The following is a 26,248-nucleotide window of genomic DNA, read 5'->3' as shown; positions in this document are numbered from 1 at the left end:
CGTAGAAGATTTTTCAAAATGTGCCATTACTGTAATATGATATAACATTAACACTACTGTGATTAATTGCATATACTGATAAGAGAAGGAAATGCTCGATATCAGTTAAACAAAAAAAAAAAATAGTAAGTTGATCTCCCTCCCGATTCAAACTCATAGACCCCCTGAAATCTTTCTACAGACCCCTGATTAAGAACCCCTACTCCATACTGCAGAATGAATACAGTTTGAACTGTCATGGCTATGGAATTGTGGGAGTTTGAGGGCCCATCTACACTGCCAAATGAAATCCTGGTTTTCTGCTTTGAACTGGGTTATATAGCAGTGTGGCATCTCCGGTGTCGCAGCAGGTTAAGGCACTGAGCTGCTGAATTTGCTGACCAAAAGGTTGGCAGTTTGAATCCAGGGAGCGGCCAGCTTCTGCCAACCTAGCAGTTTGAAAACATGCAAATGTGAGTAAATCAATAGCTACCGCTTCTGCGGGAAGCTAACGGTGCTCAATGCAGTCATGCTGGACACATGACCTTGTAGGTGCCTATGGACAACGCTGGTTCTTCATCTTAAAAATGGAGATGAGCACTACCCCCAGAGTGAGACACAACTAGACTTAATGTCAAGGGGAAACCTTTACCTTATATGGCAGTGTACTCATATTATTTATTTATTTATTTCAAGCATTTATATCCTGTCCTTCTCACCCCTGAAAGGGGGGGGGGGGGGACGGGGGGGGACTCAGGGCGTATCACAACCAACAATAATTAGATGACAAACACAGCAATTATAATAACAATTACAATTAAAACAATCAGTTAAAACATCAATTTTACACAGATCCACTTCAAAGCAGATAATGCGGATTATATAAATTGATAATCTGGATTATATGGTAGTGTAGATCCAGACAAGCGTTCGGCCCATCATAGGAATATTTAAAGTTAAAGTGAAAGTTAAAAGTGCAATGGCCCAGGACTGTTTATGGACAACGGCTATGTCTATGGGTGATGTGATTTTATTTATTATTTATTTATTTATTTATTTACTTTGCTTATATACCGCTGTATCTCAAGCCCGAAGGCGACTCACGGCGGTTCACAAACAGTAAAAACAGTAGAAACAGCAGTGGTTCCATACAACATATAACAATTGACTTAACACATTATCCATAAATTACCAATAAGCAATTACAATGCACAATTATTACAAAAAACAACCGTACCCAATCTTCTCATCATCCAAGCGTAGTCCAGGTTCGTCGTCCATTGTTCCATTCCTATGTTCCATTACCAGATTGCACTAAATTACTCAAACGCCTGCTCAAACAGCCAGGTCTTCACCTTTTTGCGGAATACCATTAGAGATGGTGCTAGTCTAATGTCCGTAGGAAGGGCGTTCCACAGCCGAGGAGCCACCACCGAGAAGGCCCTATCTCTCGTCCCCGCCAGCCGAGCTTGAGAAGCAGGCGGGATCGAGAGCAGGGTCTCCCCGGAAGATCTCAAACTCCTGGTGGGTTCATAGGCAGAGATGCGGTCAGATAGGTAGCTTGGGCCGGAACCGTTTAGGGCTTTAAAGGCCAACGCCAGCACTTTGAATTCAGCCCGGTAGCAGATCGGTAGCCAGTGGAGTTGGCGCAACAGGGGGGTTGTATGCTCCCTGCGCTCCGCTCCTGTTAAAATCATGGCTGCCGAGCGTTGGACTAGTTGGAGCTTCCGAGCTGTCTTCAAAGGCAACCCCACGTAGAGAGCGTTGCAGTAGTCTAAACGGGATGTAACCAGAGCGTGGACTACCGTGGCCAAGTCAGACTTCCCAAGGTATGGGCGCAGCTGGCGCACAAGTTTTAACTGTGCAAATGCTCCCCTGGTCACCGCCGAAACCTGGGGTTCCAGGCTCAGCGATGAGTCCAGGGTCACACCCAAGCTGCGAACCTGCATCTTCAGGGGGAGTGCGGCCCCATCCAACACAGGCTGTAACCCTATGCCCTGTTCGGCCTTGCGACTGACCAGGAGTACCTCTGTCTTGTCTGGATTCAATTTCAATTTGTTCGCCCTCATCCAGACCGTCACAGCGGCCAGGCACCGGTTCAGGACCTGGACAGCCTCCTTAGTAGCAGGTGGAAAGGAGTGACAGAGTTGGACATCATCCGCGTACAGATGACACTGTACCCCGAAACTCCGGATGATCTCCCCCAGCGGCTTCATGTAGATGTTAAACAACATGGGAGACAATATTGAGCCCTGAGGAACCCCACAAGACAATGGTTGTGGGGTTGAACAGGTGTCCCCCAACAACACCTTCTGAGATCGACCCTCCAGGAATGACCGGAGCCACTGCAAAACAGTACCTCCAAGACCCATCCCTGCGAGGCGTCCCAGAAGGATACCGTGGTCTACGGTATCGAAGGCCGCTGAGAGGTCAAGCAGCACCAACAGGGACACACTCCCCATGTCGAGCTCCCGGCGCAGATCATCCACTAAGGCGACCAAGGCTGTCTCGGTACCATGTCTCGGCCTAAAGCCAGACTGTGCCGGGTCTAGATAATCCGTGTCTACCAAGAATACCTGGAGTTGTGAGGCCACCACATGTTCCAAGACTTTGCCCAAGAAGGGGAGATTGGAAACTGGCCGATAGTTGTCGAATTTAGTGGGGTCCAGTGATGGTTTCTTCTTTTTTATGTGATATGTTTAATGACGTTTCATGCTATATCTGGGGAGAGTCAATTTTGATGTTTTATACTGTTTTTATCAATGGCACTTGAATTGTTGCCAACACTGTGAAGCACCCTGAGTCCCCTTTGGGGTTGAGAAGGGTGGTATACTGCAAATAAATAAAATAATCTTCTATACCTATATAATAATAAAATCTATACACATAAAAGTGAAAATGTGTGTATGTGGCATTGATGTCCACTTACACAGACAGCCTCCAGCCTCCACAAACAGACTATAGTTCCAAGTGCTGAGAAGCCTCCAAAGGCACTCCCTCAACTGACATTGCAGGTTATAGTGAGCGCTGTGAACATGTAGCCCAACTCCTGCCAATAGCCTTCCCAAACACCAAACACCCAAGGAATGCTTTTCTTCAGGGACCATTTCATCCTAGATGTTTTTTTCCCCAGAATGGACATCCCAGGGTTCCTTCCTCTCTCCAAATTTGTATGACCCCGCCCATTGCCTCTCACTTAACTCTGTCCTACCCACACCTATGGCACAAAGCAAAAAGGAAATAATCAGCAACTGAACAAGAGGTTGGCACACAAACTCTCACGATCAAGAGAACATATTGGAGATGTTAGGGGGAAACTGACCTTCATTGGAGTTATAGTTCACCTGCATCCAGAGAAACTGTGATCTCCACGACAATGAACCAGGACAAAACTTGCCACTGAGAAACCCCATGACCAACTGAACATATTACAGGGGTTTGGGGGAAAGGACCTTGATGTCAGGAGTTGTAGTTCACCCTATCCAAAGAGCCCTGAACCCAGCTGGCATCAGATCTGGACCAAAACTGGCACACAGACCCAACATGGCCAACTGTGCATACTGGCAGGGTTTGGGGGTGAATGACCTTGACTCTGGGAGCTGTAATTTACTTTTATCCAGAGAGCACTGAACCCTGCCTACTATGGATCTGGACCAAATCTGGCACGCAGACTCAACATGGCTAACTGTGCATACAGCCAGGATTTGGGGGTTAATGAGCTTTGATCTGGGAATTGTCAGTTCATCTTATGCAGAGAGCAATGAACACAGCCGACATTGGATCTGGACCACACCTGGCACACAGACCCAACATGCTCAACTTTGAATACTGGTGGGGTTTGAGATGACTGGCCCACGATTTTGGGAACTGCAGTTCACCCACATCCTTATGCATTTTCTAATGGGTGCATTCATTAAAAAAACAGGAAAGACTGGCTTTTTTCTAAGAAAGAGTTAAAAACTACCAAACTGATAGTATATAATAACAGTCAGTGTTTGTATGTATGTGAGTATGTGGGCATGTATGTATGTGGCAGCTTTCTGATTGGCTGACACTTTCACAGGCCACTGCAACCCGCATGAATGACGGATCTGGATCAAACTTGGCACACAGAACCCCCATGACTCACCTAACATCCTGTTGAAGTTTGGGGGAGATCAGACAGATGATAGGATTTACAGTACTTTCCATCCCACAGGCCTCTGTGACACCAACCAATAATGGATCAGGACCAAACTTGGCACACTGCGCCCCCATGACCCACTCCAAATCCTGGTGTGGTTTGGAAGAGTTTGGACCATGAATGACGGGACTTGCAGTATCTTCACTCAATTCTTGAGACCACACCAGTGATTGCTCAAGATCAAAATTGGCTCACTGAGCCCCCATGACCCACTCTACATCCTGGTGCGGTTTGGAAGAGGGTGGACCATGGATGATGGCAAGAGGATGGACCATGGATAATGGGAGTTGTAGTTCATCCGCACCCACTGAATCCAGCTGACATTGGATCTAGACTAAACTTGGCACACTGGTAAACAATGCCTTTCTCAAATAACCAAAGCACCGCTGGGTCCCCAAGTTAGTAAATAATAAAAATTAGTTTCAAAAGGTCGTTTCGCCTTCTTGTCTGTCCAGAAGAGAGCGGTGAAAAAATGGTGCTAGGAACTGCATCCGTTCTACAGTGTGGATGCATCGTTTTTGGTCTGGCACCAGGAGTCCCTGAGGGAAGAATGTTGTGCCTGTCGTCCTCCCGCCAAGAAAGTCAGGATGGGAAGAAAACAAGGCCTCTCCTTCGGCTCTTCCCTTCCTCTCAAACACCGTTGGCAAAGGTTTGCTCTGGGTGGCTTTCTTCCTCCTGCCTCACAACAAAGCCTCGCTTGTGAGAGAGGGCAGCCGGTGCCCTTCAAGAGCCCCGAGGGAAAGGCATTGGCGGGGAAGGGGAGCGCGCCGCCTCCCTCCTCCTCCTCCTCCTCCTCCAAGCGCCCCTCCTCAGGCGGGAAAGGGCCCTCACGGCCTTGCGGAAAGAGAAAGGCGGGGGGGGAGGGGGGAGGAAATGTGGCCTTCCTCTCACCACCTCATGGTCCTCCTCCTCTCCCTCCTCACAACACAAGGCGGGAGAAGCCAGTGAGTTGAGGTTCGAACTTGAGAGAGGATGAGGAAGGGTGTGTAGGGCGCAGGGAGGGGGGAGAGACAGTGTGTTTCTCGTGGGCGCTCAGGCATTACCAAAGTGGTTGTAAAAATCAAGGGTAGCTTGATATTCCATTCGGAAGCACCCACGGGTACGGAGGCCCGCCCGGCCCAATCGGAAGCCTCCGCGGAGGCGCGCGGAATAACCTGCCCCGGAGCGGAGGGCGGCAGTTGCCATAGCAACCAGGGCGGGAAAACTCCGCTCTTCTCTCTCTGTCTCTCTCTCTCTCCCAAGGTGACTCCCCTCTCTCCCTCCCTCCCTCCCTCCCTCCCGCGAGGCCTGCTCACCTGGCACCTGCAGACGACGTCGGCGTCCTGGGCCAGCAGGTCCACCACCTTGCCTTTGCCCTCGTCGCCCCACTGGGCGCCCAGCACCACCGTCACTTTGTTGCCGGGGTGCCGGGAGGCGCTGCCCCCGTTGGGGATAGCGGCGCTTCCAGACATGGCTTCTTCCCTCCTGCGCTCGAGGCACGAACAAGGAGGAGGAGGAAGCGGCGCGCCCGACCCTGCCTGCCTGCCTGCCGGCTCCTTCCCCGCCTCCTCGTGCGGCCGCCGCATCCAGCCGCCGGGCTCTAGGCCAACGCCGATTGGTCCCTCCTTGGCACCCTTCGCCGACGCGCTTCAGGAGTCCCGCCCCCTTCATTTGCATACAAGAAGCAGGCCATCGCTTCGCCGCCCCCTCGGCGCGAACTACGCTTCCCAGGGTGCCTTGCGGCGCGGCGCGAGCTGCGGCCGTTGTTGCTGCTGCTGCTGCCACCACCTCCGTGGCGCGAGGGCGGCCGTTAGGAAAAGGGAGCGCGCGGCTGGCGGGCGTGAGGGGCAAACAGCGTTGCTTCAGAGGGCGTCATGGCGGGCTTCCCCGCCTCCCTTGCGCAAGCCGGGGCCTTGCTGCTTTGCCTGTGGCTGAGCCAATGCGGGGCGGTGTGGAGGTACATACAGGAGGGCAGAGGGGGGTCTTGTGTGAGGGAGCCCGCAGGGGAAGGGCGTCCTGTTTGGAGACCAACAGGGGGCCCTAAGAAGGAGCTCCCCTAGAGTAGCAACTCAGCACGGGTGTTAATAATAATGTTGTTCAGTCGTTTCCGACTCTTCGTGACTTCATGGACCAGCCCACGCCAGAGCTCCCTGTAGGTCGTCACCTCCCCCAGCTCCTTCAAGGTCACGCCAGTCATTTCAAGGATACCATCCATCCATCTTGCCCTTGGTCGGCCCCTCTTCCTTTTTCCTTCCATTTCCCCCAGCATCATTGTCTTCTCTAAGCTTTCCTTTCTTCTCATGATGTGGCCAAAGTACTTCATCTTGGCCTCTACTATCCTTCCCTCCAATGAGCAGTCAGGCTTTATTTATTTATTTATTTATTATTTGGGATGCTTTTACCCTACCGTTCTCAACCCCCTAGGGGGGACTCAGGGCGGCTTAAAAAAGGCACAATTCGATGCCTAACAATTACAAAATACAATACAATATACAATACACAAATTTACCATATAATATCACAGTTTCTTGAAGTATGGACTGGTTGGATCTTCTCGCTGTCCAAGGCACTCTCAGCACTTTCCTCCAACACCACAGTTCAAAAGCATCTATCTTCCTTCACTCAGCCTTCCCTATGGTCCAGCTCTCACATCCGTAGGTGACTATGGGGAATACCATTGCTTTAACAATGTGGATCTTTGTTGCCAGTGTGATGTCTCTACTCTTCACTATTTTATCAAGATTGGACATTGCTCTCCCCCCAAGAAGTAAGCCTCTCCTGATTTCCTGGCTGCAGTCTGCGTCTGCAGTAATCTTTGCACCTAGAAATACAAAGTCTGTCACTGTCTCCATGTTTTCTCCCTCTGTTTCCCAGTTGTCAGTCATTCTTGTTGCCATAATCTTGTTTTTTTTTATGTTTAACTGCAACCCAGCTTTTGCGCTTTCTCCTTTCACCTTGATTAGAAGGCTCCTCAGCTCCTCCTCGCTTTCGGCCATCAAAGTGGTGTCATCTGCATATCTAAGGTTGTTAATGTTTCTTCCAGCAATTTTCACCCCAGCCTTGCATTCCTCAAGCCCTGCACATCACATGATGTGTTCTGCATACAAGTTGAATAGGTTGGGGGAGAGTATACAACCCTGCCGGACACCTTTCCCAATCTTGAACCAGTCGTTTGTTCCATGGTCAGTTCTTACTGTTGAGAGTTAATAATAATAGTTGTTGTTTATTCGTTCAGTCATTGGACCTCATGGACCAGCCCACACTAGAACCCCCTGTCGACCATCACCACCCCCAGCGCCTTCAAGGTCAAGCCAATCACTTCAAGGATACCATCTTCCTCTTGGTTGGCTCCTCTTCCTTTTTCCTTCCATTTCCCCCAGCATCATTGTCTTCTGCCAGCATTCCTGTCTTCTCATAATGTGGCCAAAGTACTTCGTCTTTGCCTCTAATATCCTTCCTCCAGTGAGCAGTCGGGTTCACCCTGTCACCATCTCCCAAAAGGGACTCGGAGTGGCTTAACAAAGCACTTGTAATGTAACAATACATATGGTGCAACAAATACAGATACATCAAATATCAAAGGAAAACATCAATAAATAAAACAGTATCACAGTAAAATCAACCAACTCTAAAATACATATCGATAGTCTTACAGTAATTATAGACATAAAATGAATAACAACCAACCAGTAAGATAAAGTGCTTTCAATGAAAAAAAAAAACAATGGTCTATTACTTGAACCTATTTTGGCTCTATACCTATTTTGTTTGTTTTTTGTTGTTGTTTTTTTGTCGTGTCAGGAGCAACTTAAGAAACTGCAAGTTGCTTCTGGTGTGAGAGAATTGGCCATCTGCAAGGATGTTGCCCAGGGGACGCCTGGCTGTTTTTGAAGGTTTATCACCCTTCTGGAAGGCTTCTCTCGTGTCCCCGCATGAGGAATTGGAGCTGATAGAGGGAGCTCATCCACGCTTTCCCCAGATTTGAACCTGCGACCTGTCAGTCTTTAGTCCTCCCAGCACAGGGGTTTAACTACTGGAAAGCTTGGTTAAAAAACCAAAATTTTAGGTTGGACCGAAAACATTGGAGGTTGGGGGCTAGACTAATTTCCCTCGGGAGGGCGTTCCAGAGCTGGAAGGCCACCACCGAGAAGGCCCTCTCTCTTGTCCTCATGAACCATACTTGCAAAGGCAGTAGGAGCAAGAGGAGGGCCTTCCCTGTGGATGTCCAAGTCCATACCAGTTCATAAAAAGAGATGAAGTCCCAAAGATACCCTGGCCCCAAACTGTGTAGGACTTTGTAGGTAATAACTGGCACTTTGAATTGGGACCAATCGGCAGCCAGTGGAGCTGCTTCAATAGAGGCATATTATGTTCCCTAAATGCAGCCCTGGTTAACAATCTGGCTACCATCCTTTGCACTAATTCTATCTTCTGAGCCGTCTTCAAAGGCAACCCCACATAGAGTACATTGCAGTAATCCATCCTGGGTGTAACTAAGGCATGGACCACCGTGACCAACTCAGGTTTTGCGAAAGCTCTCCCGGCCACCGTCAACACCTTGGCCTCAAGCATCAGCACTGAGTCCAGGATAACCCCCAGACTGCAGACCTGTGTCCTCAGAGGGAGTGTAACCCCATCGAGCACAGGTTGCCACTCTATACCCCAATCATGCAGACTGGGGATAATGGGAATTGCAACCCAACTGTCTCTGACGTTGAAGAAAGATTAAAGGACATTTAACACCAGACACCATATCCTCCTATCTCAGTTCAAACCTCACTAGCCTGGCTAAACAGAATACACTCTCAAAATGTGGGGGTATATCCCAGGATACAAAATCTGTGGATATGGAGAGCCAGGTTCAATTTTATACAATAAATTAATGAAACAAAATTTCCATACATTTTGTTTCATAAAGCAAACATGTCATTTCTAAGCTATCCATGTGGGCAATTTGAAACTTTGGAAGGATTTTGTGAAGCAGTACAAACACACTTTCCCTGGAGCAGCAAACTTTGAATTTGATCCTGAAGGTTTCCTGTTTGACATTGTAGCCATTGGTCTGTGATATCCCCCAGAGTTCAGTTGTGTCCCCCATGCTGTTTAACAATTGCCAGAAACAATTGGGATAGGTTGTCCAGAGATTCAGTGTCACCAGTAAACTGATTACGCCCAGCTTTGATTCTCATTTTTGTCTAACTACAAGAAAGGTATTTCAATACTAAATCATTATCTGTTTTCAGTAATAGTTTGGGTGAATTCGAACAAATTGTAACAATCCAGATGAGACAAAGGTTCTGATTAATTGTAAGGCAAATCACAGAATAGAGATTCGACCTGTGCTAGATCAGTTTATACTTCCCCTGAAAGTATAAACAGAACTTGGTTACAGAGCTCAGGAGTGCTTTAGTTTAGTTCTAGAAATCTGTCAACAAATGCATAAAACAAAATGACTACAGATTGGAAATGTTCCATATACATTCCAACCACCATGAAAAGGGATAACAAGGATTGCATTAACCACAGTACCATTGGATTAATCTCTTTTGCAAGTTGAGTGATCTTCAAAATTCTACAACACATACTTTTATTGTATAGAGCAGGGGTCCTCAAACTTCTTTAACAGAGGGCCAGGTCACAGTTCCTCAAACTGTTGGAGGGCCGGATTATAATTTGAAAAATAATGAATGAATTCCTATGCACATTGCACATATCATATTTGTAGTGCAAAAAACACTTTAAACAATTCAATAATTAAAACGAAGAACAATTTTAATAAATATAAACTTATTAGTATTTCAATGGGAAGTGTGGGCCCGCTTTTGGCTGATGAGATAGGACTGTTGTTATTGTGTGCTTTCAAGTCATTTCAGACTTAGGTTGACCCTGAGCGAGGGCCGGGTAAATGACCTTGCAGGGCCGCATCCGGCCCCCGGGCCTTAGTTTGAGGACCCCTGGTATAGAGCAAGTAATGCCAGATATCCAAGCTGGATTCAGGAAATAAAGAGGCACTGGAGATGATATGACAAATATATGTTGAATCATAGAGCACAACAAAGAATTTCAAAAGATAATCACTCTATTTTTATAGATTGTAGCAAAGCCTTTGATTGTTTAGTTCATGAGTGCGCTATATTATTTCATCAACCTGATGTATTACTTGAACTCGGGACAAGAGACTACCGTCAGGAAAGATTATGGAGAAATAAAATAACTTCTAATTAGAAAGGGGGTTAGACAATTGCATTATCTTACCTTTTAAACTATTACGATGAGCATATGATTTGTAAAGAATTATTAGATTCAGGGGAAGGAGGCGTGAAAACTGGAGGAAGGAGCAATTTAAAATATGCAGATGATACCATTCTACTAGCAGACAGTAGCAAAAACTTGGATTATTGAAGGTCAAAGAAGAAGGTGCAAAAGCAGATTTACAGCTGAACATTCAAAAAACAAAATGGCCACAGATAACTTACATTGAAATTACATAGATAACAAAGACATTGAAATAATTCAAGATTTTCTCTACCTTAGCATAAAAAATTAATGCAGAAAACTGTTTTTAAAAAGCAGCTATGAAGTCACTAGACAAGATCATAAAGTATGGTATAACGATATAATTGAATACTAAAGTTAAGATTGTCCGTTCTACCAGTTTCTATGGATGATTGTGAAAGAAGAAAATCATGAAAACCCGTTTGAAATAGACCGTAGTAGAATTCTACAGATACTGTGGACTACTAAAAAATGGATCTTAGAGCAAATTAAAACTGAGCTTTCCTAGAAGCCAAAATGACTAAACTGAGGGACTCATACTTTGGCTATCTCACAAAGCTTTCCATGTTCCTAAATATCTGACACTAACAAATACCAGACAAGACATTTAGCTCTACATTGAGGTCAGAGAGAGAGAGTCATTGCTCACCATCTTGAATTTGAGGAATCCAGCTCTCAAAAGTTGAATTATGCAGAGTTCTCCACTTTTGAGAAGCTGGTAGCTGAAGGAGATGAGGGAGTTCTGCTTCTGAGAGTTAAAGCAGTCCAACTGACAAATGGTGAAAATGTCCCTCTTGTTGTAATGCCACTTCCATCTTACTTGGATTATGCTTTGATTCATTCAGCCTCAATAAACTGAGTCCATAAGTTCCCAACTTCTTATTTAATTAACTACAGAGCTGTGCCATTGTTAATGTAAAACTCCAGATCTCCAGACAGTCTTACACAGCAGGGTAAGAATATCCAGCTATCGACGTATGATTTCCAGATTAGTTTTTACTTTGTTTAGTAGTGTTTCAATTTCTGTTGAATCATCGATGTTTTTGTTTTCTTTGGAATCACCTTTTGTTCTTCTGATGGCATAGGTCCTGTATCTGTAGGCAGCAATGGCCTGGCTCTCCCACAGCAGGACCCGGTAGAGGAGCAGAGCCATATGAACACACATGGAGGCTGCCTCGAGGCCCTTGCGCTCATTTAGGCCCTCCCTCCGGTTACAAAGTTTCAGCATTTCTCAACCTGGGGAGCAGGATCCTGGGGGGGGGGGGTCACGAGGGGGTTTCAGAAGGGTCAGCAAAGATCATCAGAAAACATATAGTTCTGATAGTCAGGAACCTGTTTGCCAGAGAAGGCTGAAGATCTCTCAGTCTGCCCTTCTCTTCCTTTTTGGAAACAAATTGTGAATCCTCCCACCAAAAACCTTCCTCCAAAAACCCTGGGCCTCTCAACCAAGGGGAGGGCTGTTTCTGAGCCCCCACCCCCAAAGTGAGAGCAGGCATGCTCAGCATATGGCAGCATGGTGCACATGTGTAGGCAAAGGAGAGTGTGTGAGGCTGGAGGGAGGCTCATGTCAGTGAGTCCCTTCAAGGCATGAGGGTTCTGTGTGGGAAGTTTTGCCCAATTCTGTTAGTGGGGTTCAGAACGCTCTTTGATTGTAGGTGAACTATAAATCCCAGCAACTACAACTCCCAAATGTCAAGGTCTATTTTCCCCAAACTCCATCAGTATTCACATTTGGGCATATTGAGTATTTGTGCCAGGTTTGATCCAGATCTATCGTTTGAATCCATAGTGCTCTCTGAATATAGGTGAACTACAACTCCAAAACTCAAAGTCATTGACCACCAAACCCTTCCAGTATTTTCTGTTGGTTGTGGGAGTTCTGTGTGCCAAGTTTGGTTCAATTCAATTGTAGTTGGAGTTCAGAATGTTCTTTGATTGTAGATTAACTATAAATCCCAGAAACTACAACTCCCAAATGTCAAGGTCTTTTTTCCCCAAACTCCACCAGTGTTCACATTTGGGCATATTGAGTACTAGCTTGGGGACCCGGCGCTGCCCGGGTTATTTAAGAAAGGAATTGTGTATCAGGGTTGGTCTTTATCAGATATTTATATGGCTCGCAGTGGTCTCAGGAAGTTAGTGAAGATACTGCAAATCCCATCATTTGTGGTCCATCCTCCTCCAAATTGCACCAGAATGGAGAGTGGGTCGTGGAGGCTCTGTGTGCCAAGTTTTGTTCTTGATCAAATATTGGATGAGGGTCACAGTGGTCTCAGAAAGTGAGTTTAGGTACTGGGAGTCCCATCATCCATCGTCCGTCCTCCTCCAAACAGCATTGGGATGTAGAGTGGGGCATGAGGGCTCTGTGTGCCAAGTTTGGTCTTGATCAGACATTAGATGAGGGTTGCAGCCGTCTTGGGAAGGGAGTGGAGGTACTTGAAGTCCCATCATCCATGGTCTGTCCTCCTCGAAAGTGCACCAGGATGTAGAGTGGGTCATGGGGGCTCTGTGTGCCAAGTTTGGTCTTGATCAGTCATTGGCAAGGGTCTCAGTGGTCTCAGGAAGTGAGTGAAGTGACTGCAAGTCCCATCATCCATTGTCAAATTCTTCCAAACTGCACCAGAATGTAGAGTGGGTCATGCGGGCTCTCTGTGTGAATGGTGGTCCTGATCCATCATTGTTGGCAGTTGTAGTGGTCTTAGGAAGGGAGTGCAGGTATTGCAAGTCCTATCGTCCATGGTGCATCCTCTTCCAAACTACACCAAGATGTAGAGTGCGTCATGGAGACTCATTGGATGAGGGTTGCAGTGGTCTCAAGAATTCAGCAAAGGTACTGCAAGTCCCATAATACATGGTCCATCCCCGGCCAAACCACACCAGGATGTAAAGTAGGTCATGAGAGGTCTATGTGCCAAGTTTGGTCCTGATCAGTCATTGGATGCGGTTAACAGCGGTCTCAGAATGTGAGTGATGGTACTGCAAGCCCCATCATCCATGGTTCATCCTCCTCCAAACTGCAGTAGGATGTCGAGTGGGTCATGGGGGCTTTGTGTTTGGTCTGTATTGGTAATTTTCTGACCCAGCCCCTGGCCTTTTCCTTTCCTCTCTTTGTCATCTTGGAATCTTGGAATTGAGGCTGGCCAATCAGAGACCATATGCAAATTTCCTTCTCATGTCCCCGTTTCTGTCATGAACTCTTTTCTCCACCAGGGCTCCTCTTGAAGCTGGCCAATTAGAGACCATATGCAAATAGCACCACAGCGGCACCCAATCAACGCTGGCACATACTCCTCCCGCCACACCACCACACTTTTGTCCGCCACATACAAACTTTGACTTTTATTATATACATAGATTGGTGCCAAGTTTGGTCTAGTAATTGAAAACACATCCTCCATATCAGATATTTACATTACAATTTATAACAGCAAAATTGCAATAATGAAATAGCAACTAAAATAATGTTATGGTTGGGGGTCACCACAACATAAGGAACTGTATTAAGGGATCACTGCATTAGGAAGATTGAGAAACACTGCGCTAGAGGCTCCGGAAGGACCTAGCAGCACCAGTAACTTAAACTCTATTAAATCTAAACCCTTTAATACATTTATGAAACTGGTACTTTTTGTCTAACTTATATTGCTTGTATATTGTATCAAGTTTTAAGTGTATAAATTTGTATCAAATATATCCTGAAGGCATCTGGTGTCCTCGTGCCCCCTGTTTGCATAAGTTCCGGGGAACAGAGATTACTACACAACTAGCAAAAGATCTTTCTAGCAATCTGTCAAGTCAGATAGAGTCAACCCCTTTGTGGACAGATGTGAATGAGATGAGCTTAAGATGTTTCCTGTTTGGACAAGGGTAGAGGCTCATTGCTCCCACGAAAGAGGAGGCTAAACCAACATGAATATATTAGTTTTCTGAATATGCAGCCAAGCCCCTGGTTTGTTTTTTGGGTCTAGCCCCTTTGTATCCGCAGAACTGGACATTAAGTTAATCAAGATCATCAGCATAACCACGTCACCACTTTGTTCATACCCTTTGAACTGACCAACCATCAGCTGTCCTCCTTTTCAATAGGAGAACCTAGCTGGCCCCGCTTTTCATCGTTAAGAGTTGTGAGTGGGGGCGAGACAACAGGAAGTTTAAGAAATCTACCCCTTGGAACGAAAATTTACCCCTGAAAGAGTTAGCATGGGGAAAGGAAGTCTCCACTGAAACTTTATCACCAGTCCTTGTTTCCACAACAAGCCAGATTTTTCAAAACCCAATTGTCACAGGGACAGAAAGTAAGGTGAAATCTTCTGAACAGAGGCACAGCAAAACGAACACCACAGGGGTGCCAACCTTTCCCATTATATATTTGGCTGGAGTTATATTTACAAACAAATTCAACTTAAGAAAAAACCTACAGAACTTATTTTGTTTGTAACGTGGGGATTGCTTGTTTAATAAAATTCTTACAGTGATAAAATAATTTTAAATATTTTAAGGAGGTTTAATGTTGCATTTTCCCCGAATTTTCCATCAATTTTCTTCTCTACTTTCCCAAACAGCAGGAAAAAAATCATACTCCCATGGCTTCAACATTGTTAGAAGTTCTACATTTCCAGCTGGAAACTTGAGATAATTTGTTTTTCCTTCTGTTTTTCCTCTAATATCTAGAAATCTAGTAATGGATTTTAGCATTATGTGTACCTACTCAAGGATGGGCCAAAGTATACACATATAGTGGAAGAGAAAACTAATGCTTCTGTTTTCCTTTTTTACCTTCAGATATGTAACGAACACAGGAGATTATTTAATATTTTCTACAAGAACTACAGTAAGTGTTAACAGGCAAAATTCTGCTTATCCAAAATCTGCAGTCTAAACCATTTTTACTGGTGCTGGTCTAGTTATCTGAATGTTATGCATTAACTTGATATATATCAGTACTGAAATTAGTGTAATCCCTGGCCTCTGCTTTTATTCCCCCCCCCCCCCCCGCTCCTCCTGAAGTGCCACAAGGGCTCAGCTTTTTAAATATTCAATTTTCTTTTTTCTTTTTTCCTGCTATTAATATTTATTGATAGAAAAGAAAAGCAATAATTCAACTATAATAAAGTGAGTAAATGTATAAAGCAGGCATCCTCAAACTGCAGCCCTCCAGCTGTTTGGGCCTGACCATTGAACAAGCTCATTAGGATTTCTGGGAGTTGGAGGCCCAAACAGCTGGAGGACCACAGCTTGAGGATGCCTGGTATAAAGTTATACATTTTTGTAAAAAAAAAAAAAAACCCAAAACACTGTACCAATCTACTTTCTAAACTAGTTCAAAAATTTTACACATGATAACACAAAAAATATATAAACACAAAAAATAAAACACGGCAATAGGGACATATACACACATAACAAATACACTGCAAAGGGACTAATAAACATAAAGACTACTGTGAAGACCTCTCAATCCTTGTCTGCTGTTTTTATTCTATCTTGTCCATCCATTTAAGAAATATTATATAGTCACACTTCTACATTTGATGACATACTGCAAGCTCATAAATGTGTGGTGGAGGCTCCTTCTTTGGAAGCTTTTACACAGAGGCTGGATGGCCATCTGTCAGGGGTGATTTGAATGCAATATTCCTGCTTCTTGGCAGCGGGTTGGACTGGATGGCCAATGAGGTCTCTTCCAACTCTTTGATTCTATGATTCTATGAAATCCCTTTAGTAATGAAACACACACAGCCAAAATTGTTGGAACTTATTTTTTTACTAAATCCCCAAATTCTCTTAAATTAAAATTCCTTCTCTATCAGCGTAATCAAATTGTCCATCTCCTTTCACAAATCTTAGTTTGACATTGTCTAAAACTCTATTTTATAATCTTCCAGAACAGATCTGTATCAGGAAGCAGTCCAACCAGAAAGTCCTTCTTTTCTTCACTTCTCTTTCAATGGACAGGCAGTTCCCAAGCTACAAACATCCTGTTGGAAATGACAACTTTCATCTAGCCTTCTCTAGCAATTTGTTTGTCTATGATCTTGTTGTTTACTGTATCCTATAAGTATGTTCTAGTGTGCAGCTTCCTTTATGCTATGGTTTCTGAGAAGTTATAAAAAGAAGTTATAGACCACATGCTTTCTATTCTCTCCTTTTGACTATGTGACCTGTTGATAGCTGTTTTGTTACAAGAGAGATGCCCTGGCCGGCTGGCACAGGAAACCATCTCAAAATATTTGAAATTGGGGTAATAAGTTATAGCACCTGTGCATGCTGAACACATGAAAACTGTGAGTAAACAAAATATGTTATTTCTGTCAAAGTCTACTTCAATTTTGTCTCTTGAGTGCATGATATGAAACAAGTTGATTTATGGGAGATTTTTTTAGGCACTGAAAAACACTTCTAAAGCTCTATTGTTTATGCACTAGTTAAGTCTCTGTTTTCCTGACAGATTGGAGATTGCAGGTTATTCAGTCTAACAGCTGAAACAATTGCATAATAGGTTCTTGTGGGGTTTTTTGGGCTATAGGGCCATGTTCTAGAGGCATTTCTCCTGACGTTTCGCCTGCATCTATGGCAAGCATCCTAAAACACTTTTAATATGCAAAAAGTTTTGCTGATGTTTTTTCTAAGTATACTTATCTCTACAAAAACCACACTGAACGGAAGCTTGAACCTGTTTCATTGCTAAAAACCCAGCAAAAATCTTAAATATTTTTAATATTAATTTTTTTTACTTGAGAGTGGACAATGTAAAACAGGTTTACATTGCTTTAATATAAATTATGCCTCTTATTTTATAATCTACCTTTTTCTCTTCTTTGTTTTCTTTTTTAATCTAGATATATTTGCAATTTGAAGGAACCACATTTGTGGAATGGAATATTCCTCCATTATGTACCGTTGGTGATAAAATGTAAGGATTGTAAATTAGGTAAAAGTACATATAGGCTTTCCCCACCTTCTGATGCTCCACTTTTCAACAACCAGCTCTTTTGACCATTATAAATTTCTACCCAGTAATGTATAGTTGATGTGTCATCCACTTTTTTGACCATTTGTTGAATTAATTGATTTGTTTCACAATAATTTAAAATTTTGAAAGAGCTGGGAGTGCTCAGGATTCCTTATCCCTCTGTTATGTCTACTGCAAGTCCGAAGTGGTCACTGACAGTGGGTTCAAAGTTTGTAAAAGGATAATGGTACTGGTACCCCCGTGTTGGTGACAGTATGATGTATGTTACTACATGTTAGCAGTGGAAAAAATGAACAGGCTCATGCAGCAAGGCCATCTGAATACTGATTTTCAGTTGTTAAAAATTTAGAATTGCAGCATTATTGCACTACAACAGCAAATTGTTTGAAGCAAACAGAAAAAACTGAGAAGAGTTTCAAGAAGAGAGATCACAGTAATACACCTATTCTCTTAGAAAGTCTTGTCCTCCCCATCCAAATACGGAAGGCCAGGAGGGAGGGGGCAGATCTAACCTCATTGGGGAGGGAGTTCCACAGCCGAGTGGCAACCACGGACAAAACCCTGTCTCTCGTCCCTACCAAACACAACTGCAGTGGTGGTGGGACCGAGTGCAGGGCCTCCCAGGATGATCTTAAGGTCCTAGATGTTCATAGGGGGAGATACATGCAGACAGGTAAACAGTTTAATTAGACCTCATTCAGGAAAAGGAGCTTTTTGAAAAGAAATGTGCACTATACTTTCTAAAAGCAATGATAAACCGTTCCTTAGCCCTAGAATGTTTACAACATGGTTGGATTAATGAGAGATAGAAATTACTGTGTGAAATCCTGGACAGTTTGGAGGAGTCCGCAAAATGGGGCTACTGTGAAAAGGGCAAATTCCATTTTGAGGATTATTCCAAAAGGAATCTAAACTACAGTACTAACACCATATATTTCCATGACTCTATGGCAGTCACAGTTGGAATACTTCATGTGGTGTAGTTGTTGGCCCCAATTTAGGAGGCAATTCCTGGCAGTGAGACCAGGAAGAAATCTGTTGGCAGAAACCCAGACAAGTGTTGGGTTTCTGCCAACAGGCTTCTTTCTGAGCTGCCCCTTTTCTGTGAGTCCCTGCTGTGGCAAGCATACAGATCAGCCCCAATTAAAATAATGCAGCAGCAAGGCGAGAAGATAATTTCAGCCAAGGAAGATTTTATTATCTGCAGATAAGATCCTAGCTTGTGATACATTCACAAAGATGCTAATACAAATATTGATACAGTCTCATTTTATACACAATAATTTCAAATTTCCCACTGCAGCAACATCAGCTGTAGCAAAGCTCATTGGACGAGTCTCTCAGTTCTGACCAATCACAGAAAGGGGGCTTTGCTGAGCAGTCAGCTTGTGAAGAGATAAAGAGCATTGTGTGGCAGTGAATGGGTTTCCCTTTATTCAACAGGAAAAATAATAAAAATGATTGAGGGCACTGAGCCCTACTCAGGAAAAGTTTATTGCGTGCAGGATGGTCATGGCAGAGCCCCACCAGGGGGCCAACCCAGTGGCAATGGCCCTGGATAATGGTAGCCCAAAACAGGACATATTGGCACAATTATGCAAGTGGCAGAGGAGAGTGGCTTAGAAAAAAGACAATCAGGTTTCCTTCTATGGCAAGAGGTCTCGCTCACAAAGGCGCATTGTGAAGAATAGCTACTTCCCCCGAGGCAGGCAGGAAAAGGCAATGGGGCCATCTTGTCCTGTCCATTGGGTTGTTGTGTTACATATGTCCATAATATGGGTGAGGCTGGGAATTGGTTGAGGAAATCCCTAGCTTGGAGTCTCTTCTCGCAGACTGTATGATCGTATGGGATGCAGGACTTCCTTTTGGGGTTAGGAATACAGTCTCCCATTCAGGGGAAGGAACAGGAAATCTCAGAAGCACAAAAATATCTTAGTAACATAACATAGGAACACATAGGGAAAGGCAGGGCATTTTTCATGCACATGAAAGGCATAGTTTTCCCAAGTACGTACAGATATCCAAGCCAGGCTCCCTTGTATGTATATCAAGGCATGAGGAAGGGGGAAAAACAGAAATAATACAATTCCATTGGCAACTAGTTTCTTCAAAATTGAGACAAATCAGATTCTCAATAGACTCTCCAATCCCTGCATCTCATTGGGAAACCTTTTGTGGTGATCTCTTTAATAAGGCAGGCAATTCAAACAATGTAAAACATGTAACAACTTATTGCAATCCTGCCACCCTCCCAGCCTGGACACAAGTCAAGCCACATGAAGTAATATCTATTATCAACGCACTTCAAAACAATAAAGCGCCAGGGGAGGATTTTTTGCCAGCTGAACTTTTCAAGAACGACAGTGATTGGTGGGCCCAACTTTTAGCAGGGCTCTTCTCCCACATTAACAATTCATGCAGCATATCTAGAGGCTGGCAGATGAGTATTATCGTCCCTATTCATAAGAATGGAGAAAAAACCAATCCAAAGAATTATCGGCCTATAAGCCTGATTGATGTCACAGCAAAAATCTACGCAAAATATCTTTTGATCAAAATTGAGCAATGGTCCAATGAAAACAATATTCTCTGTGAAGAACAATCAGGCTTCCGACAGGGACGTTCAACGACAGATAATTGCTTTGTCCTGCAGCACATAATTCAAAAGTATAATTCAAGGGGGATGTGTCTGTATTAAGCATTTATAGACTTGTCTTCAGCGTTCGACACAATTTGTCGTAACATACTATGGGAAAAGCTGGCTGCCACAAACATTGACAGAAGATTACTTACTTTAATCATTATGCTGTACTCTGACATTGTATTGAAAGTTAGACTTGGACCCAGTGGAGCCCTGAGCAATGAGATCAAGACATCAACTGGGGTGAGACAAGGGTGCATTTTAGCCCCTTTTCTCTTTAACTTCTATATAAATGACATCGTAAATACATTATCCTCTGACAGTCTACATGGTCCTAAAGTTTTGTCCAGAACTATTAACATCTTGCTTTACGCTGATGACATGGTGATTATGGCAACATCTCCAGTGGGACTAAGAAGATCCCTGGCAAAATTCAATTTGTACTGTGAGCTAAATTCACTCACTATGAACACGGATAAATCCAAGATTATAGTCTTTGGGAAAAAAAACAGGAAATGGTACACGTGGTCCCTGAAAGGCGTACATTTGGAACAAATTAATTGCTACAAATATCTAGGCATTATGTTCTCTTCATCTGGTGCTTGGGCTAACCACATTATTCATAGTATACAAAGAGCAACAAAAGCAGCAGGTTCCATTTATAAGCTGTACCATCATAGATACCAAGGCACAATCAGACCTGCCCTGGAAGTCTTTAAAACAAAAATAATGCCAGCACTTATATTTGGGGCTGAAATTTGGGGGCACATCAATTTGGCTAAGATTGAAGCCTTCCAAGTGAAGCAGCTTCGCACCTTCCTGGGCCTTTCCAGAACAACGCTGACGGCGGCAGTAAGGGCTGAGCTAGGAATACTCCCAGTAAAAGCTCAAATTTTAATGAGACAGTTTAATTACTGGTCAAAAGTAAACTCTATGGATCCCAGTAGACTTCCTTGCCTATGTCTAGAGGATCAAGTCCAGCATGACCAGAAGTTATCATGGATGGCGGCCCTGAATAATGAGCTGGATGGATTCGATCTGCCTTTGCAATTTATGGGTGTTTTGGGTCCGGCGGCAGGGCAAGTGCTCAAGCGGCGCATTAGGGATGTCTATGCACAGCTGGACCTAGAGAGCATAGGTAGGTCTTCAGCCACAAGGTTTTTAGCTTCCCACAAAAGGAATATTCATTTAGAGCACTACCTAACTATTCCACTTCCTCTACACTTAAGAAGAATATATACTAGGGCTAGGTTTGAACAACTCGGTACTATGGTGCAAACCGGGCGCTACTGTAACATCCCAAGAAGTGAGAGATTCTACGTCTGGGGAGAACAAACAGTGGAAGACATTGAACATTTCTTAATTGACTGTCCAGCATATACCGAACTGCGAGACAGATATTTACATCCAATATTATCCAACTGCAGGTCCCCCAACAGAAATGATATTCTGACATCCCTCTTGCAAGGGCAGGAAAGATCCAGCATAATCAGAGTAAGCCTTTTTATTCTGAAAGCTATTTTAAAAAGAGCAGATTTCCTGAAAGAAGAACCAGGAAAATAAGATTCTGGAGAAGGTGGGAAGTGGTAGGCTCCATGGCAGTCCCCTCGGTCTCAAGGTCCTGCTGATTAATGCTAGATCTGTTAATGGTAAGACCGCGGCCATCCAGGATCTGATTCTGGATGAGAGGGCGGATCTGGCGTGCATTACTGAGACCTGGTTGGATGAGCTGGGGGGAGTAAATCTCACTCAGCTGTGTCCACCAGGTTTCGGAGTGCATCAGCAGGCCAGACAGGGGGGGCGGGGAGGAGGGGTCGCAGTAGTCTTTTGGCAATCCATCGCCATGATCAGATGCGCTGTTCTGCAAGCTTCTGGGTTTGAGTGTGTCCACCTGAGGGTGGGGAGCCGTGACACTGTGGGGTTCCTTCTGGTGTACCGCCCACCCCGCGACCCAGCAGCTTCCCTGTCTGAGCTAGCGGAGGTGGTCTCTAATTCGGCCTTGGTTTCCCAGCGCCTGGTGGTGCTGGGAGATTTTAACATCCACGCTGAGACCACCCTGTCTGGCGCAGCTCAGGACTTTATGGCCACCATGACGACCATAGGACTGTCACAAATAATATCTGGACCCACCCATCAGGCTGGACATACACATGACCTCGTTTTCGTGGCGGACAGCGAAATGATTAGAGTGGAAGAACAAAACATCCTTCCGGTGTCATGGTCTGACCATTATCTGATCAGTTTTAGACTCACTGCGACCCTTAACCTCCGCAGGGGTGGAGGACAGATTAAAATGGTCCGCCCTAGGAGACTGATGGATCCGGATGGATTCCTGAGGAATCTTGGGGTTCTTCCTGCCTTGGAGCCTGGCGATTCTATCGACGCCTTGGTGACTCTCTACAATAGGGAGATGTCCAGGGCGATAGATACGATCGCTCCCGAACGCCCCATCTCGTTGCGTCGTGACAGGCCATCTCCCTGGTTCACCGGGGAGCTGGCTGTGATGAAGCATACGAGAAGGGGGCTAGAGCGCAAATGGAGGAAATCTCGGGACGTGTCTGATCAAGCACGGGCTAAAGCCTCTCTTAGGGCATACTCCGTGGCTATACAGGTGGCCAGGAAATCATTCACGACCACCCGTATAGCGTCTGCAGCAAATAGATCATCGGAGCTGTTCCGGGTTGTGGGAGAGCTCCTTCACCCACCTGTGGCGGAGGAGGTCTCTGACGACCCAGCAGCTCGGTGTCGCGATTTCGCACACCATTTTGCAGGCAAAGTTGCTCAGATACACCTTGAGCTCGACTCCAATTTCATCGCAGCACCAGAAGAGGTGACGGAGGTATCTGCTTGTCCAATTTTGTGGGATTCTTTTAGGCTTGTTCTTCCTGAAACCGTGGAAGAGGTTCTTGGGGCTGTGAGGGCGACCACCTCGTCTCTAGACCCGTGCCCATCTTGGCTCATTAAATCGGCCAAGGAGGGGCTGGTTGATTGGTTTGTGTTGATCATTAACGCATCGTTGGAGCAAGTGACTTTTCCATCTAATCTGAAACAGGCTGTGGTTCGTCCACTCCTCAAAAAGGTTCCCTTGACTCCACGGTGCTGAGCAATTACAGACCAATCTCCAACCTCCCTTTTTTGGGTAAGGTGCTGGAGCGGGTGGTCGCCTCCCAGCTCCAGGGCTTTTTGGATGGTATCAACTACCTAGATCAGTCACAGTCTGGTTTCAGGCCTAGTCACGGCACTGAGACAGCCTTGGTCGCCTTGGTGGATGACCTCCGTAGAGAGCTGGACAGGGGGAGTGTGACTTTGTTGGTTCTCTTGGACATCTCAGCGGCTTTCGATACCATCGATCATGGTATCCTTCTGGGTCATCTCTCTGGGATGGGCCTTGGGGGCACGGTTCTGTCATGGCTCCAGTCCTTCCTGGAGGGACGAACCCAGATGGTGAAGCTGGGAGACGCCTGCTCGGACCCCTGGCCTTTGACCTGTGGGGTCCCGCAAGGCTCTATTTTGTCTCCCATGCTCTTTAACATCTACATGAAACCGCTGGGAGAGGTCATCCGGAGTTTTGGAGTTGGGTGCCATCTCTACGCAGATGACGCACAACTCTACTACTCCTTTCCATCTAATTCCAGTGAGGCCTCTCGGGTGCTGGACGAGTGCCTGGCCGCTGTGTCTATCTGGATGAGGAGGAACAAGCTGAAGATCAATCCTGACAAGACAGAGGTCCTCCTGGTCGATCGTAAACCGGATCGGGGTATAGGGTGGCTACCTGTGTTGGACGGGGTTACACTCCCCCTGAAGCCACAGGTCCGCAGTTTGGGAGTCCTCTTGGATTCATCGCTCACACTTGAGGTTCAGGTGTCGGCGGTGTCCGGGAGGGCCTTTGCACAACTGAGACTTGTGCGCCAGCTGCGACTGTACCTCGCGAAGGCCGATCTGGCCGGGGTGGTCCATGCCTTGGTCACCTCTAGATTGGATTACTGCAATGCGCTCTACGTAGGGCTGCCCTTGAAAACGGCTCGGAAACTCCAATTGGTCCAGCGGGCAGCAGCTAGGATGCTAACCGGGGCTCATTATAGAGAGAGGTCTACCCCTCTGTTTAAGGAGCTACACTGGCTGCCATTTATTTTCCGAGCCCAATTTAAGGTGCAGGTGCTCACCTACAAAGCCCTGAACAGTTTGGGACCACCCTACCTGCGTGACCGCATCTCCGTCTACGAACCCACACGCTCACTCCGGTCATCTGGAGAGACCCTGCTCGTGATCCCACCCGCGTCGCAAGCGCGCTTGGTGGGGACGCGAGACAGGGCCTTTTCTGTGGCGGCCCCCCGACTTTGGAACGCCCTCCCAAAAGATCTCAGACAGGCCCCTACTTTGGCAGTTTTCAGAAAGAATTTAAAAACTTGGCTGTTCCGATGTGCCTTTTCAGATTAGGAATCCCCATCACCAAGTCCTAGAAGCACTTTAGTAGAATTAAGATCGCTGCACACTGCACGTATTTTATAATCCTACATTCCCCCTGCCACTTCAGCACTTTTAATTCCTGTACCCACTGCTCTGGCCGGCCCAGTTTTAAAGTGTCCTGATGTATTGTTACTGTTATTGTCTATTTTGCTTAACTGTTTTGATTTGCTTCTGGTATTGTTGTTGTATTATGTTCTGTTGTACTGTGTTTTGAGGCTTCGGCCTGTGTGAGCCGCATCGAGTCCTACGGGAGATGCTAGCGGGGTACAAATAAAGTAATAATAATAATAACAATAATAATAATAATAATAATAATAATAATAATAAGATTCTGACTATAAATAGAAGGTCGGCTGCTGTCTTCACCTTGTTGCCTTGTTTTTTACTCGTGTTTTATTTTGAAATGGTCATATGACTGATCAAATAAATAAATATTATTATTACAATTTCATACTGGGGAAAGGGAAACATGCAGAATAGGCTTTTTGGGGGGACTTTGGAACAGAAAGGCAGGAAGGTTACACATTGCAAGGATGGGAACAGATAAGGACAACTTTAGAAAATATGATTATTCAGCAGGTAAATAATTCTTTTTAACAACAGTATTGGGAGACATAGTTTCTCTGGCTTGGAAAACATAGTCTTCCAAATCCATGGGTTGAGTTAGATCCCAAAAGAGGCTAGAGAGTGTGCTCTGAGACAGGGAGGGTGGCAGGAGAGAAATATAATGAGCAGAGAGAGTTTAAACTATCAAAGGTTTTCTAATGGGAGAACCAGCTATCCGGAAAGGGAAGAAAAAGGTGAAAGGCTGAATTACAGCAAGGAGAGGTACATGATGGCTGGGAAAGATACATTACAGCAAGGAAGGGGCAAGAGAACCACAGAGTTCGGGGTAACCAAATTATTAAGGGATCATAAGCAGTCTGTAGCTAGTTTCCTGATTCTCTGAACATGCACAGAGCCAAACAGGTACACTTTAAGTGTCTGCAGCCTTTGGACTCATGCAACATAGTCACTGACTGCACCTCAAAAATGATGTTTTTAATAATGTGTATGTAAATGAAAATCAATAAAAAAAATATATAAATATATATATGATATTTTAGACCTGGCAAATGTGCATAGGAGTCAAGGTTAACAATGAGCTGGAGTAGGGCCCCATCAGAAATAATAACAATGCATTGGGTTCTTTAGCTTAGAAAAAAAGGTAAGTAAAGGTAGGTATAGAAATGGTATTCAAAGTCATATTGTTTCCAATCCTCAAAATAGCATATGGCTATATGCTGCTTCTAGGATCAGAAGCTGGGTGCATAATAATTTGTATAGTACATATGCAGAGAGATTTTTACTCATGTTGGACAGCTTATATATGTCTGGTTCAGAACTTTGCTATAAAATGGCAAACTAAATAGGTGTTTGGTATACTCTCGCTTCCATATTTTAGACAGCTTTCTGTTTAAAATATGGATGTAGCTTCAGTGTTGAACATTAAGCAGAAAACTTATAAAAATAGTATAGATTTGAGAACATCAAACTAATATGTAGTTTGCAGAAGAGTTGAACATTATTATTATTGGGAAATAAATCCTATTGTATTCAGAGTTTACCACCAAGCAAATGTATGTAAGATTTCAGCCTTATTAATCTGCTAATGTCTAAAAAGCTGCTCTAGCACCTAATATATGTAAAATGTTGTTAGTCTGAAAATAAGAAAAATAATTTATTATAAAGTCTAGGGAAAAGTAAAGTC

General features: G+C 44.8%; 2 protein-coding genes across 3 annotated transcripts in view; one reads left to right on the top strand and one right to left on the bottom strand.

The window, feature by feature from the left end:
• Positions 1 to 5,744, bottom strand: part of ADSS2 (adenylosuccinate synthase 2) — a 28,851-nt gene extending 23,107 nt beyond the window's left edge. For both annotated transcript variants that reach the window (XM_060753923.2, XM_060753924.2), the window contains exon 1: positions 5,458 to 5,744. In XM_060753923.2, coding sequence (XP_060609906.2) covers positions 5,458 to 5,727 — 270 coding nt within the window. In that variant the 5' untranslated portion in view covers positions 5,728 to 5,744. The remainder of the gene's footprint in view (positions 1 to 5,457) is intronic.
• A 190-nt stretch (positions 5,745 to 5,934) lies between these two features.
• The window catches only part of CATSPERE (catsper channel auxiliary subunit epsilon), a 122,096-nt gene continuing 101,782 nt past the window's right edge, over positions 5,935 to 26,248 (top strand). Inside the window, exons 1-3 of the mRNA XM_067464150.1 lie at positions 5,935 to 6,098; positions 15,200 to 15,248; positions 17,257 to 17,330. Coding sequence (XP_067320251.1) covers positions 6,016 to 6,098; positions 15,200 to 15,248; positions 17,257 to 17,330 — 206 coding nt within the window. The 5' untranslated portion in view covers positions 5,935 to 6,015. The remainder of the gene's footprint in view (positions 6,099 to 15,199; positions 15,249 to 17,256; positions 17,331 to 26,248) is intronic.

The sequence above is a fragment of the Anolis sagrei genome, chromosome 1, assembly GCF_037176765.1.
Source record: "Anolis sagrei isolate rAnoSag1 chromosome 1, rAnoSag1.mat, whole genome shotgun sequence".
NCBI lineage: Eukaryota > Metazoa > Chordata > Lepidosauria > Squamata > Dactyloidae > Anolis > Anolis sagrei.
This window is presented reverse-complemented; position numbering and strand designations above follow the sequence as displayed.